Here is a 14,203-nt window from a genome sequence, read left to right on the forward strand (position 1 = left end):
ATTTATACAGCTAAAGCCACACAGGGAAAGAACATTTGATGGGTGAAAGAAGCTACTTCTTTTTCTAAGAGCAGTTAACTTTAAAGTTAACTGACATCCTGCAGGTTATTGCACAAGCAAGATATTGTCTAAACCGGCCTAGGCACCGGTGCCCTGCAAAGGTTTTGGACAAAAGCTCTCCCTGGCCCCAACCCCCTGGGATAATGGGAGCTGTAGCTCAAAATATCTGGAGGGCACCAAGTTGAAAATACCTAAACAATACCTTCACAACAGAAGGATTAGAGCTGCTTTTGTTGCTCAGATTTTATCATTAAGTTATGAAAATACAATAAAATATATACTCCAAAAAGCAACAGGACTAGTAAATGTGTCAAGTTATTTTGTGTCATGCTTTCACAGACCTGACTGTTAAGCAGGTTACCATCAAGCATAAAAATATTCTAAAACACTACTATATTTTTCTATTTAATATAAACACGGAACATAATTGTAGGGCACAATCTCAATCTCCATTTCCATCTAAAGACAAATATGAAGATAATTTGGACCACAGAAGTGAGAGGATGACCCCTCCCTCCTGAACATATGGTACAATCCATTCCCCCTCCTCTATTTAGGTGGCATAAGGAGAAGCAGGTTCTCTGCATTTGCCAGCAGGCCACTTGGGAGACTGGGGGGCAACTGATCTCCCACCATTCCATTCTAAGTGCCTGTCAGCAGAGGAAGTAGCTAAAGAGGAATTTAACACAGATCCAAGCCAAGCCCTTAAGTTGCTTTAAAATATGTAATGATTAAACACATACTTACACTGGTTGTTTCTTTGAGGTCTTCAATCTTCTGGAGGAAAAGAAAAGAAAAGCAAGGTCTTTAGCAATGTGAAGTTATTCATCTTCAAGATTGCTTCTTGTTAGTTATTGTTTATTTAAAACATTCACATAAAATATAAGCTTAATATATGAAGCAGCACTGTGCAGAGCTATATGGACTAAGTATTGTCTATTCCAACAGCTCTCCAAGATCGAGAGAAAATGTCTTCGCTGCCTCTTGCACCCGGGATCCTGCTGAATGAAAACAACAGGATCCTTACTGCAATCAAAGCAGACATATTCTATTATTACACTGTGACCACTTTGCAACCATTTCTAGATAATTAAAAGAGTACCAGGAACGCAATTTGCTTTAGAAAAAGGTTGCCCAGCAGCACTAGAAGACGACTTTAAGCAAAGGGTGTGTTGTGCAAATTGTAAGGGTAGTGCTTTTTCTAGCATGATGCACTGTTAAACCGTGCCCTGCTGAACAACCAAAGATTATTAATGCTTGGTTTACATTCCCATCCCACCCTGCAGATAAATAGTCTAAAGAGAAAGCTTGAAAGCAAGTACTGTACAAGGCGGCTTCAACTGAAACATGTTCATCCAGAAAATTTAATCTTCATTCCACATTTATCCCAACTGAAAGTGATATATTTGCATTTGAATCAGTTCAGACACTGTATTCCTATACTTGTGTGTGAAATCATGCAAGTACAGAATTGTTCAGACAGCGGTGATTCATCTTCATATTGTTAATTGTCATAGTTTGTTCCAAACTGCCACACACTTGTCCAATACAGTGAAGACTCAAGTCTGCCTTTCCCCCCATCTATGTAGACCAAAAACAAACTTTGGTCAAAGCTCAGGTTTGTCTGAAGAAAGATAAACTACAAGTGACACACTAATCCAAATCATGATTTAGCTCTGGGTAGTGCAGCAGCAGGAGGAGGACTAGGGTAGGAGTGCAGCAGCTGTGATCCCCTCTAGGAACCTGCATGTTCGCTCTATGTCATTGTTTGGCTTAGCGTTATGTGTTGTCCTGTTGTGGCATCTATTTTTCTACAGGGTCTATAGATGTGACAGTTTTGACACAGCTTTCCATAAAGATTAAAAGGAAAAGAGAAGTGATGCCATGGTTTCCAGTAACATTTCCTTAAACCAGTGTTTCCCAACCGGTGTTCCGCGGCACACTAGTGTGCCGCCAGGCGTTGCCTGGTGTGCCGTGGGAGGGAGGCGGGCGAGTCGGCGGCGAGAGGCGGTGAGGAGAGGCCGCCCAGCGCGGGGCTCTCGCCGTCTGCCTGCCTGGCTGCCTGCCTGACGCGCAAACCCCCGGCGCAGGCGCCCCGCTTGTTGACACGGGAGGGGAGGGGGGAGAGGAAACGCTGCTGGTGCCGCTGCTCCTCGGCGGCGGCTCCTCCTCTCAGCCCGCCCTGCCTATATTTGCACCAATCCCCGTCCACTAAAGCATTCGCGCCTCCCAATGGGAAGCCTTGCCGGGCGGCGGGCGCTGCTGCCTGAGAGTTCTGAAGCCACGCCCACTTTCCCAGAGACTGGCGGTTCTGAGGGATCCAGGGCAGGGCCGGCGCGCGCGCGCGCTTCTTGCTGCCCGGGCGCTTGCTCTAATCCCGCCTTCCCTGGGAGGGAGGGACGGCGGTGGCCGCGAGCGTCCGGGGTGGGGCGCGCGCTGGCTCTCCCTGGCGGCCCCCGTGCCTGGCGTTCTATCAGTGCGCCTCCTCTCTCTTTCCCCACCCATCCTCCACGTGCTGCGCTCTAACCCGGAGTTAGAAGCGAATTAGAACACGCCCCCCGTGTGTGGTGTTTTTTTTTTTTGCTGCTCCTCTTTTTTTAGGGCTTTTTGGCGGCTTTTGGGACGGCGTCGAGGGGTGGCGCCCACGCTCCTTGTGCGCCCGCCCCGGAGGCTCGCCCGCGCGGTAGTGCTAGAGGAGGAGAGAGGTGGGCATGGCGGCTGTTTTGGAGCTGTTGCTGCAGGACGAAGTGGCAGCCAGCGCTGTCGTGCGGTGGCTGAAGGCGAGCCAGAGCCCCTGCGCCGTGGAGGTAAAACGCGCAGCGCCGCCCTTGCTTCACCCAGCCCTCGGTTCGAGCGGGAAGTATCCGGGAAAACGGAGTTGATGCCGGCCTTCAAAACTCTGCGCTCCAAAAGGGAGGCGGGAGGGGGGAAAAACAGGTCGACCACTTGAGGTTTCCTCCTCTGGCGGGATGCTAAGTGGGAAGCTGCAGCCTTCAGGCCTGCGCTATGTGAACTCCTGAAGGGCTCTTGCGGTAGCTTTTCGGGAGCCCAGGTGTATATATGTGCCCCCCTGAGGGAGCCCTTCACTGAACCTGAGAACCCTGCTGTGGAGTTGGTGGGACTGAGTTGCTGTGCGCCCTTACGAATCCTTCCCAAATGCAGCTTTAATGATTCAGAAACAAGACCTACAGAATTCGTTGGAAGTTACTATTTTTTTAATTTTTTTTACATAAGTAAAAAGTGACCTTTCCCCATCTGGCATGGTGGTGTGCCTCGAGATTTTTTTCATGAAACTAGTGTGCCTTTGCCCAAAAAAGGTTGGGAAACACTGCCTTAAACTACATTTCTACAGGAAGCAGCTGCTAGTTGTCTTGAGTCAGGGGAAATAACTACCTTATTGCTTAATCAGAAAATGTCTAGCATTACTGAAGTTGTTAGCCACCTGGAATGGCTGGGGCAACCCAGAGGGGCAGGGTAAATAAATAATAATAATAATAATAATAATAATAATATCATGCCAATTTTACAGAAATACTTTGGGGTGAGTGTAACTGGAACCTCTTCCTTCTGCATGAGAGGAAGCAGCTTTAAAATACTGAATGCCACAACAAATCAGGAAGAAAACAGCTCATCCGTTGCAACACTAATCTGCCATTACAACAAATTAAGACTAGAGGCCAAACAAGTACAAGGTCACACCCCAGCAGCAAGATTGTATAATGATAAGACAGTGCCAAGTGCTAGATTACAATCTAAAATATGAAGTACAGTTAGCAAATCACCCTGTTCTAGAACACAAAAAGCCAGCTACATGGCTAGTTGGTTTAGAATCATTCTATCAGTGCTGGAAGTTATTGCAAAGAGAGGCCCAATTACTTCTCAATAATTGACTAAAGCGTGAACTTAATTTTATTCAAATTGGATATATAATTTTACCTGACATGTGTAGAATCATAGAAATGTAGAGCTGGAAGGGACCCCAAAGGCCATCTAGTCAAACCCACTGCAACCACCAACCTTCTGGTTAACACTCAGACGCCTTGTCATCTTATGCTCCTTATTTCATCCTTCCATTACTTATTTCATTAAGCCCTATGAACTATGCTAATGGTACAATAGTTCATGAAAAGTGAGTAGGGCACAAGGCATTGCTAACTGAACTTCCAATAACTGACTTCTCCAGGAAGCTCACAGAGAAAAAATATTTAAAACAACTGCAGCATGAAACTTATTGAAATAAAAGGATAAAACCTTTTCTATGGCTCTCCAAGCTTGTTTTCATCTTTTTAATTATATTCCACTGTAATGGAACAATTGAAGACCTGTTAGCAATTATTATTACAAGTGTTTTCCGTCCCAACAACCAAAAAAAAATAAAAAAAAAATCTATAAAGCAACGCTCAATGCTAGTTATCAGCTGTATATAAAAGGAGTGCTTAAATTGCATTTTAGTCAATTACAGGAAGGCTGAAAAGTGAACTTCAGGGAGAGGAAGAATATATAAAAAGTATACTTGCTTTTCTCTGTTCGTCATCTTTGCAGTTCTGAAGCTTTTCATCAAAGAGCTAAAAAGAAAAAGGCACACAGTATCAAACATTGCTAGTAAAGCTTTTAAAATGCAAACAGGATAGCAATTTATTTATTTATTTATTTTTAAAAACTCCATAGTCTGCTGATCATTTCGTTCCATCTTACCAGATACATGTTTAAATTACTAGTGGTCTTAATCATCAGTATTTCACACAAAAATAATAATCAATATCACCTACTAAGTCAGGAAATATGTTTTGTCTTTACCCCAAACATGAAATTATTTGGAGGGGATGAGGGCTTCTTTATGATTGCAGAATTACATTTTTAAAAAGCCAAAGAAAGTGCTTAAAATTGTTCTGCGCTCTGTTGCTTCTGTCTCCATAATTATCTGTTTCCAGTCAATATAATGTCTGAGCTAAAGATCTTTAGACAGTTTCTTGACAACACAAAATAATGTGCTGCATGTAAAGCAGAGATGGAGACTCTGTGCCCCTCCAGATGGAGTTCAATGATAATTCCCTTCAGTTCCAGCCAGCATGGCCAATGATCAGGGATGGTACCAGTTGGAATCCAACAACATCTAGAAGGTTACAGGCTAGCCACCACTCTGTAAATGACTGAATAAGCTTTAAGCCTTCAAGGCATGCAAAACAGAACCTCTCTTGCACATATGTTTACTTCTCAAATGCTTACCCCATTTCAAATATTAAATATGTTAAACAATCTCTAGGATATATCACAAGGGCAACATTTACTCTCTCCCTCTCCCAATATATATAATAAACAGTACAGGAACTACTGTTTTTTAAAAAAACCTGAAACCATTTCAAGTATGCTTGTGATCCAAGTCTCTACAGTTGACTTGTGTCATAGATGACTGGGAAATTTTGACTGATTTTTAGTTTTAATTCAGTATTGTACAATTTAAAGATTGCACGACACAAATTAGATTGTATTCAAGCTACTTATTGCTCCTAGCTTAGTTTCACTGTTCTAAGGAACAGGTTAGGAATGAAGAACTTGAATACTGAAATCTTCATCCAGACTCCCTATCCAGTGGTGTCCAAACTTTTTTTCAAAGAGGGCCATATTTGATGAAGTGAAGGGCCGTGAGGGCCGACCAAAGGGCCAACCAAACTTGTTAACCTTTTCTAAGGATTGAAGTAGTTGAGGTTTTTTTAGTTTAGTTAGGATTTTACCCCAGGAAATAAACTACCACAGGAGCCGGATTAAACCGGCTGGTGGGCCGGATTATGCCCCCAAAATGGACTTTGGACATGCCTGCCCTAGAGATATAGTCTTTTAGCAGGAACTGCTGTTAAATTTCTGAAACCCATCTAACTACTTAACAAAAACATGGATCAATGAGCTTCAATGATGACAATCTTTCATAACCCATTTATACCATGGAGGTTAGGGAGAAATCAAAGTGCATCTTTACTAGATTATTGTAAAGTCCGGTTACAATAGCAAGTTCAACATACCTTCAATTGGTCTATCAAAATTTGTAGATAAGCATCAGCTTCTGTAAGTTTTTTATCAAAATCTTGGACACTGGGAACAAATCCAGGATCCACACCCTATGTAACAGAAATGCATTATATTTGAACATATTTACAGAACACACAGAACAGCACCTCATTAGCTGCAAGATTGATCTGGGCAAATTTCAAAACCATAGAATAACCTGCCTAGATACACTTTAAAGAATGAAAAAAGCTAGAACATTATATTATTCCTACAGATATATGTCAGCATAGTGAAATGATTAACTCACTGCAAGGACTAGGCGTCTCCTGGCACTATTCTAAAGCCTAAATATTATGTTCTTGTGAGGTTAACTATTTTGCTACGTAAGCCACATCACAGCAAAATTGTTACTAAGGGGAAGCATCCAATACTCTCCCAACTGAAGTTTCCTTGTAAAACCAGGCCTTACAAATGAATTCTCAAATAATAGAAATAGAAGCAACAATCCAGAGCTGCTCAATTGTTCAAGCCTATGCGTGTTTACTCTGAAAGAAGTCTCACAGTGTTCAATAGATCATATCCCCAGGATAAACACACACAAGACTGTGCTGGAAATCTACACTGGATTGTGACCACAGATGAATCAAGAAGAAAGGGTATTTCCACACCTCTGCTTTTTTCCTGCTTTTTCATCTACTTCCTTTAAACAGCCTCTCTTATCCTCCTCCAAAATGCATAAAAAGGTAAAGGTAAAGGACCCCTGACACTTAAGTCCAGTCGCAGACGATTCTGGGGTTGCGGCGCTCATCTCGCTTTACAGGCCGAGGGAGCCGGCATTTGTCCACAGACAGTTTTTCCAGGTCATGTGGCCAACATGACTAAGCCCCTTCTGTCACAACGGAACACCGAAACCAGAGCACACAGAAACGCTGTTTATCTTCCCGCAGAGCGGTACCTATTTATAAGTAGATAATACTTGCACTTTGGGTATGCTTTTGAACTGCTAGATTGGCAGGAGCTGGGACCAAGCAACAGGAGCTCACCCCATCGTGGGGATTTGAACCGCTGAACTTCTGATTGGCAAGCCCAAGAGGCTCAGTGGTTTAGACCACAGCGCCACCTACGTCCCTTCCAAAATGGATATAAGGCTTAAAAAGTTATTGCCAACTAGAAAGGCACACTTTGGACAGAACATCAAGCACATAAACTGATACATGTAAATCTATAATTCACTATGTCAAGATCCCTTGTTAGGAATTACATGGGGGGTGTTTAAAATTTCTAGGTTTTATGATTGCAAATGACAAGTAGACAAACAGAAATTCATTATGTCTTCAATTCTCACAATTTAAAAGCTATAGCGTAGGTGTTTTAAATGCTAAGCAACCTTCACTTTTAAGAGAAGCAATTTTAGAAGACACATACTTTAACAAAAAATATTTAAGGATCAGAAGAATCCTAACAGAATCCAAACTGTCACACTTTCACTTCCCTGCATCTGTTTCCACAATAATGTGACCTCTAGTGAAATACGTGCAGTGCTTCTATCATAGCTATCTATCACATGCATGTAAATGACATAAAATGCTACAAACTTCATTCATTTTAAATGTTAGTTAACTCATTTACATTTTATGTATTTCAGTGAGCATTTGCATTATTTCCAATGAAAACAAAGTTAAATATAGTCAAGTCTTAGAGGTATTAAAAACCAAGTAATTAAGCTATTAGCATTATGTTACAAGTTCTGCACTACATTCCATTTTAAACTAGTATGATTACTAGGCTATTTAAGTACCTCAGCTTTCATTAGAAAGCAATTCTACCTGACCAGGTTATATAAAAGAGGCCTTATAAGCTCACTCACCAGAACATGGGAGCCAATTGTGACCTCTGAAATGCATAAATTCTCTCTGAAGTACCAAAGAAGTGCACACTGAATGCTCAAAATGGCCACAGAACAGTGTTTGAGTCCCTTTGGGCATCCTGTACATTTGTTACTCTTTCCTTCCTGTGAAATGCCTAAAGGTATGTGATCCTTGTTAGAGTCATACCTTATTTCCTGTAGAATGATCTTTAAAATGAACTGGGATGTTTGCCCCACATTATGTAACATTTAGGACATAGCATGACCACTACAAGAAATACACTACAAATGCTACCTGCCCAACGTTTCTTCACCAGCAAGTATTTGGCTCTTGAAATTCTTTAGAAAAATATCAGGGTCTACACAGCAACTGTAGTGCCCACCCTCTCCCCATTGTTTCTAGTACCAATTTTCCTAATCTGCAAAGAAATACACCCACTTTCCAGAGAGTCATGGAAACATGTTGGGCATATGCTGAAGGATCACAAGATCCTTTAGTTGTGGGAAGCATTTCTAATCACCGGGAGAGATTGGTTTCCTTGTCCATTTTGGGCTACAGGACCAAGTTTCTATGAGCTCTTGGAAGTAACATGCATTTCAGTATGTCTTCTTATTTGAATAATGTTGTATGCTTTAACAGTGTACACTACTTTGATGTTCTATGACACAGCGGTATAGAAATCCTTTTCTAAATAAAATGTAACTCAAACCTACATACTGTGAAAGAAGCTGATTTCAATGGGATGTGAAGAAAGGAAAACTAACTTTCCTGCAGCCGAAATACGAACTAGGCTAACCATCGAGTGGGTTTTAGAAACGATCTCCTATATCGCGGTCGAGGTGATCAAACTGGAACTGCTTGTTTTTAAACAGCAAAGTCAGTGGCAGTAATTAGCCACTTCCACCAGTGGCAGACAATGGAGCCTGCCGGACTGAAATCAGGCAGAGCTGCTTGGGGGGGGGTGAGTGCGCCCCATGGTGTAGCGCGCACACAGGCGCCGCGCTCTTCCTCTCCAGCGATCAATGGCTAGAGTTGCTGCGTGCGCTCCCCGGCCCCGGCTGCAGGTACAGGTTCAGGGCCGCGGGCTTCGCAGCACGCACCCTCTCCTCCCCACCCACCCACCCCGATTATACACGGGGTCGACCACAGAACCCAGGCGTCCGGGTGGGCCTCCGTAAGCGCAGGCCGACGGAGATCGAGGGCGCCCCCTCCTGCCAATGTCGACGCTGCGCCGCCCCAACGCCCGGCCCTACTCACGCAAGCCATGCTTCCTCCCCTCCCGGGCACGCTGCCGGGCGGGGTCTGTCGTCGGCTGGGCCCCCTGCCCGCAGGGAAGCCGCGTCGCCAGCCCGCCGCTCGCAAGCAGCGAGGCTCTCCTTCGCACCGAGCCGGCTCCCGATTGGCTGCGGGTCAGGTGCCTCCCAGCCCGGCCCTTTCCTCTCCCCCGCCCCGCGCACCGACTGAGAGGGGGACGCATAATAGCCATACACACCGGGCTGCTTCCTTCCAGCTGGCGCCGCCGGCTTCCTCCCGCTTTCTCTCGAGGGCATCCTTCGTCCCGCGAATCTCCCGCCTTCAGCGGTAGCCTCTACCCCGCAATCGGGGCAGGAAGACCAAATCGCCGCGCGCTGAAAGGAAGCCCTGATTGGAAGGGCTGCCTTGGCATCCGCAGCACCGACTGACTTCGGCCGCCGCCTCGCTACCCAGTGGGCTGCTTGGAGTCGAACATCACGCGCAGCGCCACGGAGGACACGGGCTCATCCGGATATTTCACCCGCCCCCTGCCTTCTTGCATCATCTGAAATGCCTCCGGCAGCTTTCTTGTTATTGGCTACAGCGCCGATCGCTCCTTTCCATTTCGCAATCCTGACCCCCGTTTTACCTACGAGCGGACTTACTTCTGAGCAGGCATGGCTAAGATGCTAAGACTAATTTTTCGCATCCGCCTAGATTTCTGTAGCTCACTGTCCTTCACCACGTATAAGCGTAGCGTGTGCACAGTTTCTGCAGAATACTAAACGCATTTAAGAACCTTTGCAAGGCTAGGGCTGCGAATCCTGACTATTTGGAACTAGGTATCACTGGCAGTGGATCCAGGCTAGACCAACTCCACTCTGCTCATAGGGGTTTGTCCACCCAGCAGCCCCTTACACTGCCTGGAAAGCTGCTCCTGTCAGAGGAATCTTCACCATAGCATGAGGCGGAGCTGAGGCCAGAGGAAAATCTAGTTCCCCCGATTTCCAGCACCTTTGGGGGGGCGGGCGACACACGGAGCAGCCATGAGAAGGAAGGGGAGCATAAAACATCACCTGGCCTGAATGCAGCTTAATCCCAAGTAAAGCATGCTTCAGTGCCAAGCTGCCATTTTCAGACGTTTCTCACTTGAAACGTCACTGTGATTGATGCCCATTAATATTAGACAGTTGTGCCTCTGCATTTGCTCACTAGCTTCAATATTAAAGTGCACCTGCTGTTATCCATAGTTGGTGCCAGTGTCTCCAAAGCAATCCCTTTCTGTGATAGCACCTTGGAGTGGCTAATATTATCAGGAGGAATATTTACATAGCAAAGGCTTCAAAGCAAGAATATGCAGGTTTAGTTTTGTTTGGTTCCCTTCCCCTTCTGCCAATGTGCAACACAGACAGCACTAATTTCTCCATCATTATGCACTACAAAAACACAGGAGTTGGGATATGTTTCTGTATAGTTCAGTGGTATTTGTATGCTACCATAAGCAATGCTTGATAAGCAAGATTTTGGCAAAGAGTACAGGTTCATTATTTGGATGAACTGGAGATCCAGAGGTGCAGTGACTTGAAGATTCCTGTAATGATCTTAACATTGCCTCCATTCTATGTTGTTGTTTTTTAATCCAAGGCTTTGTTTCAGATAAAGAAAATAGAAATTAAAACTGTGAACAGGTCGTTGAGTAGAGTCCACATAACAATCATCACAAGGATCTTCCCGTCCTTGTATTCTTAGATCTCCAGTTCAGTTACAAAGGTTTCTCATTCACAGACCGGCAATAATAAATGTAAAATTTATCAACTGAGGTGCTATATTTGCAAGATGGAGACATGATATATGGCTTAATTTCACAATAAATGTAAGAACAAATATACACTCATGGAATAGAGATTAGTATGGATTACATTTTACACAGGTATTATGCAGAACATATGCATCTCTTTTAGCTTAGGCTAAACTGACTAACGCACCTGAAGCTGAAGAGTATGACGAAGGATGGTTTCCTCTAAAGCATGAATCCATTTCTCTCTCTCATCAGCATCTCGAGCTGGAAGAGTATTAAAAATATACTTAAGTGGCCTTAAAGAAACAGCTGGAAACTTAAACCAATCCCAGGTCAGTAATAAAATGTCCTGTTAGTTAAGCAAAGCTAATCAAATGAAAATTGCTTGCTGAGAGACAAGCCTACATTATAGCTAATGAGAAAGTTTGAAGATATTGTGAAAAATAAGTACATGACTGAAATCCGAACACAGTTTTTATGGCTACTACAGTACAAATACTCCTGAATATTAGCTAAACTGAAATAATTCACTATTTCATATTAGTATGTCCCAAGCAATAGCTATCAACCTATGCTTGTAGCCATCTTAAGGATGGAAATATATGGGAACGGAAGAAATGAACTGATTCAAGGTTCGCCATTTATAAAATGACAAGACAGCCAGACAGATGCAATGCTCCCATCCTGTCTATAATATTTCTAGTCCACATTATATTACTTATTTTAGAGAATGGAGCTAGTTTTTACATAGTTCACTTACATGGTAACTTCCAGCGGTTCTACGGTACTTTCATTTTAAATGCATCCAAAAAATCCTATACATAAAAAGCAAGCTCCAGCATTCAAGAGCATGAGAGAAACATGGATTCCAGACTAGTTCATGCAGATTAAGAGGTGGGACTATGCAGGTAACAGCTGCCTCAGAACAAAGTAAACAAGCTGCAATCTGGGAATAGCTGAAAGTGGAGAAGGTACAGCATGAATATGCTATCAGAAGTCCTGCACTATAGGCACCTCCTTTGCTGAGGCCCTCTGTGGTTTTGACATTCTGCTATTAATGATAACCGAGTCAAAATTGAAACTGATAGGATCTTCAGAGTTTATTGGAAGTACATCTGCACACTTCTAAGCAATAAAAAGTCTTTTTAAAAAGGGTATGTAACTAACTCAAAGTGCAAAGGTGGGCAATAATAATTCAAATGGTGAGATTTTGTTTTCATTCAGTGAATCAAGCACATATATAGTAATCAAAATAGCTCACTCAGTGCAATAGATATCTGGGGGAAGAATCACAGTTAAGCAAGCAAAGATGCTGAAACATTGGCCTGCCTCCAGTCCAGTCACCCTAACTCAAAGATTCACAGCTGTCTGTTTCACAGATGAAGTAGGTCAATACTCTGCCAAGATACTGAAAAAATCAGCATGTGATATGTGAGCCAGGAAAGAGCTTGGTCTACTTCTAAACACTGCCTACACTTCTATGGGAAGGATGTGGTCACACTTCAAGCATCCTGAAACTAGTCTGCTTATAACAAAGTCCCATGGCACTTTAAATATTAACAAGTTTATTCTGGCATAAGCTTTTGTAGCGGGAGCAGCTACAATATTAAAAGCAGCTTCTAATATTGTTAGGTTTATATATGTAATTAATATAAAGACAACACACATCTAGGTCCTGCAAAGCTCACGGGGTCAAATCACTGCTTGATCATGAAGCTCAGTGTATGAGTGTTCACAGAGATGAAAAGTCAGTAAACTAAATAGATTCAAAATGCTGTAAACAAATGTTACATTCACATTTGCCATAGCAATTGCATCAAAGCAGCTATTTATGTTACTGCAAATATTCAGATTTATCCTGGTATGTTCAGCCTTTTAATTATCAGTGCATATTTTATTGCGGTACTGCATCAATATTGCAGCCTTGTAGTAGCTAAGTGACAGTTCAATTTATGGAAGCAATATTACAGTGTTGTTCATATTACCCAGTGAGGGAATAGATGAACTGTAGACAGAACAGGCCCACAAAACCAAGATAAACATCACGAATCCCTAGAGGCTGCCAAGAGCCAGCAGCCTTCTCAAGCTAGAACTAAGCATTAAAACTGAGGTATGATTCACAGCTCATTTTTCCCTCTGGCACCATAACAACTAGAGATAAAGTTTTGATATTATGTCAGTATGATATCAAGCTTCCCCATCTCCACAAGTGGCAGCCTATGAAATGGAGCAGGGGTGGGATGTCTGTCAGTACAGTCATGTTACAACATATATATCACATGGAGGAGGGGGCAGATTACAAACTGACTTCAACAGCCCCATAGTAAAATATGTTACTGTGACCAGGTTAGAAATTATGAAGACATGCATAAGTACTACAAGGTCTGAATCAGCCCAAAAGGGTAGCAGTTTTCTCATTGGCTAGTGTTGGACAAAAGAGCATCTAATCACCATTAAAACCCTGATTTCTAGGTACCACAATAGAGCCACATATACTTCAAATAACTAACTAACTAACTAACTAACTAACTAACTGAGGTTCATCTCTATTAATTATAAACCAGTGTTCCACTAATCCCTATTGTCAAAGGTGCTGATTCTTGGTCTTCCTAAATTTAGTTTCAGTATGCTTGCTTTTAGTCCCAACCACTGAATAAACACAGATAATATAGGTCTTAGGGCATGTAAAAGTGGTGATATTGAGCTCTTTTCTCAGTCAGATGATGAAATGATGACACCCAGCAGCATCATATACTTGTTTAACAGGATTGGAAACAGGAGCAAATACTGCAAATTTGGCACAGGAAAGATAAGCAACCATTACTCACTGGGGCCTCCCTCCCAGGAATCTGCAGGCACAGACTGAAAATCTACCCCACCCCAATAGATTTCTCAGCATCAAAATTTCAGACACACAATCAAGTGATGAATGTTAGCAATCCTGAAAAGAGCAACTCAAAAGTCATCTCATTTAACCCCCGCCAGTGGCCACAACTGCACAAAGGCTGCATCTCAAGGTAGTGTGAGTGTCATGACCAAGAACTCTTGGGACAATGGATATATATTTAATATTTTAAACTTGCCCATTGGTATTCACCATACTGAGGATTAACATACAGGTGCACTACTCCATGATCAAAGTATCATTTCCATTACTGAACCATATCTGAGTTAAGAGGCCTCCTAGTTTGTGCCAAAAGGCACAAAGTACATGATGGGTCCTGAAGTTACCGAGCCATTG

The 14,203-nt window shown here is 43.0% G+C and overlaps 1 protein-coding gene across 6 annotated transcripts in view; it reads right to left on the reverse strand.

The window, feature by feature from the left end:
- Positions 1-14,203, reverse strand: part of OSBPL9 (oxysterol binding protein like 9) — a 61,647-nt gene that overhangs the window by 22,844 nt on the left and 24,600 nt on the right. For 2 of the 6 annotated variants that reach the window (XM_028733503.2, XM_028733501.2), the window contains exons 4-7: positions 11,150-11,226; positions 6,078-6,173; positions 4,578-4,625; positions 808-834 (exon numbers count right to left, since the gene is read on the reverse strand). In XM_028733503.2, coding sequence (XP_028589336.1) covers positions 808-834; positions 4,578-4,625; positions 6,078-6,173; positions 11,150-11,226 — 248 coding nt within the window. Of the gene's footprint in view, positions 1-807; positions 838-4,577; positions 4,626-6,077; positions 6,174-9,188; positions 9,343-9,423; positions 9,678-11,149; positions 11,227-14,203 lie in introns of those variants that run through there. The other 4 variants (XM_028733502.2, XM_028733500.2, XM_028733507.2 and 1 more) reach the window with 3 other exon arrangements.

The sequence above is a fragment of the Podarcis muralis genome, chromosome 5 (genome assembly GCF_964188315.1).
Source record: "Podarcis muralis chromosome 5, rPodMur119.hap1.1, whole genome shotgun sequence".
NCBI lineage: Eukaryota > Metazoa > Chordata > Lepidosauria > Squamata > Lacertidae > Podarcis > Podarcis muralis.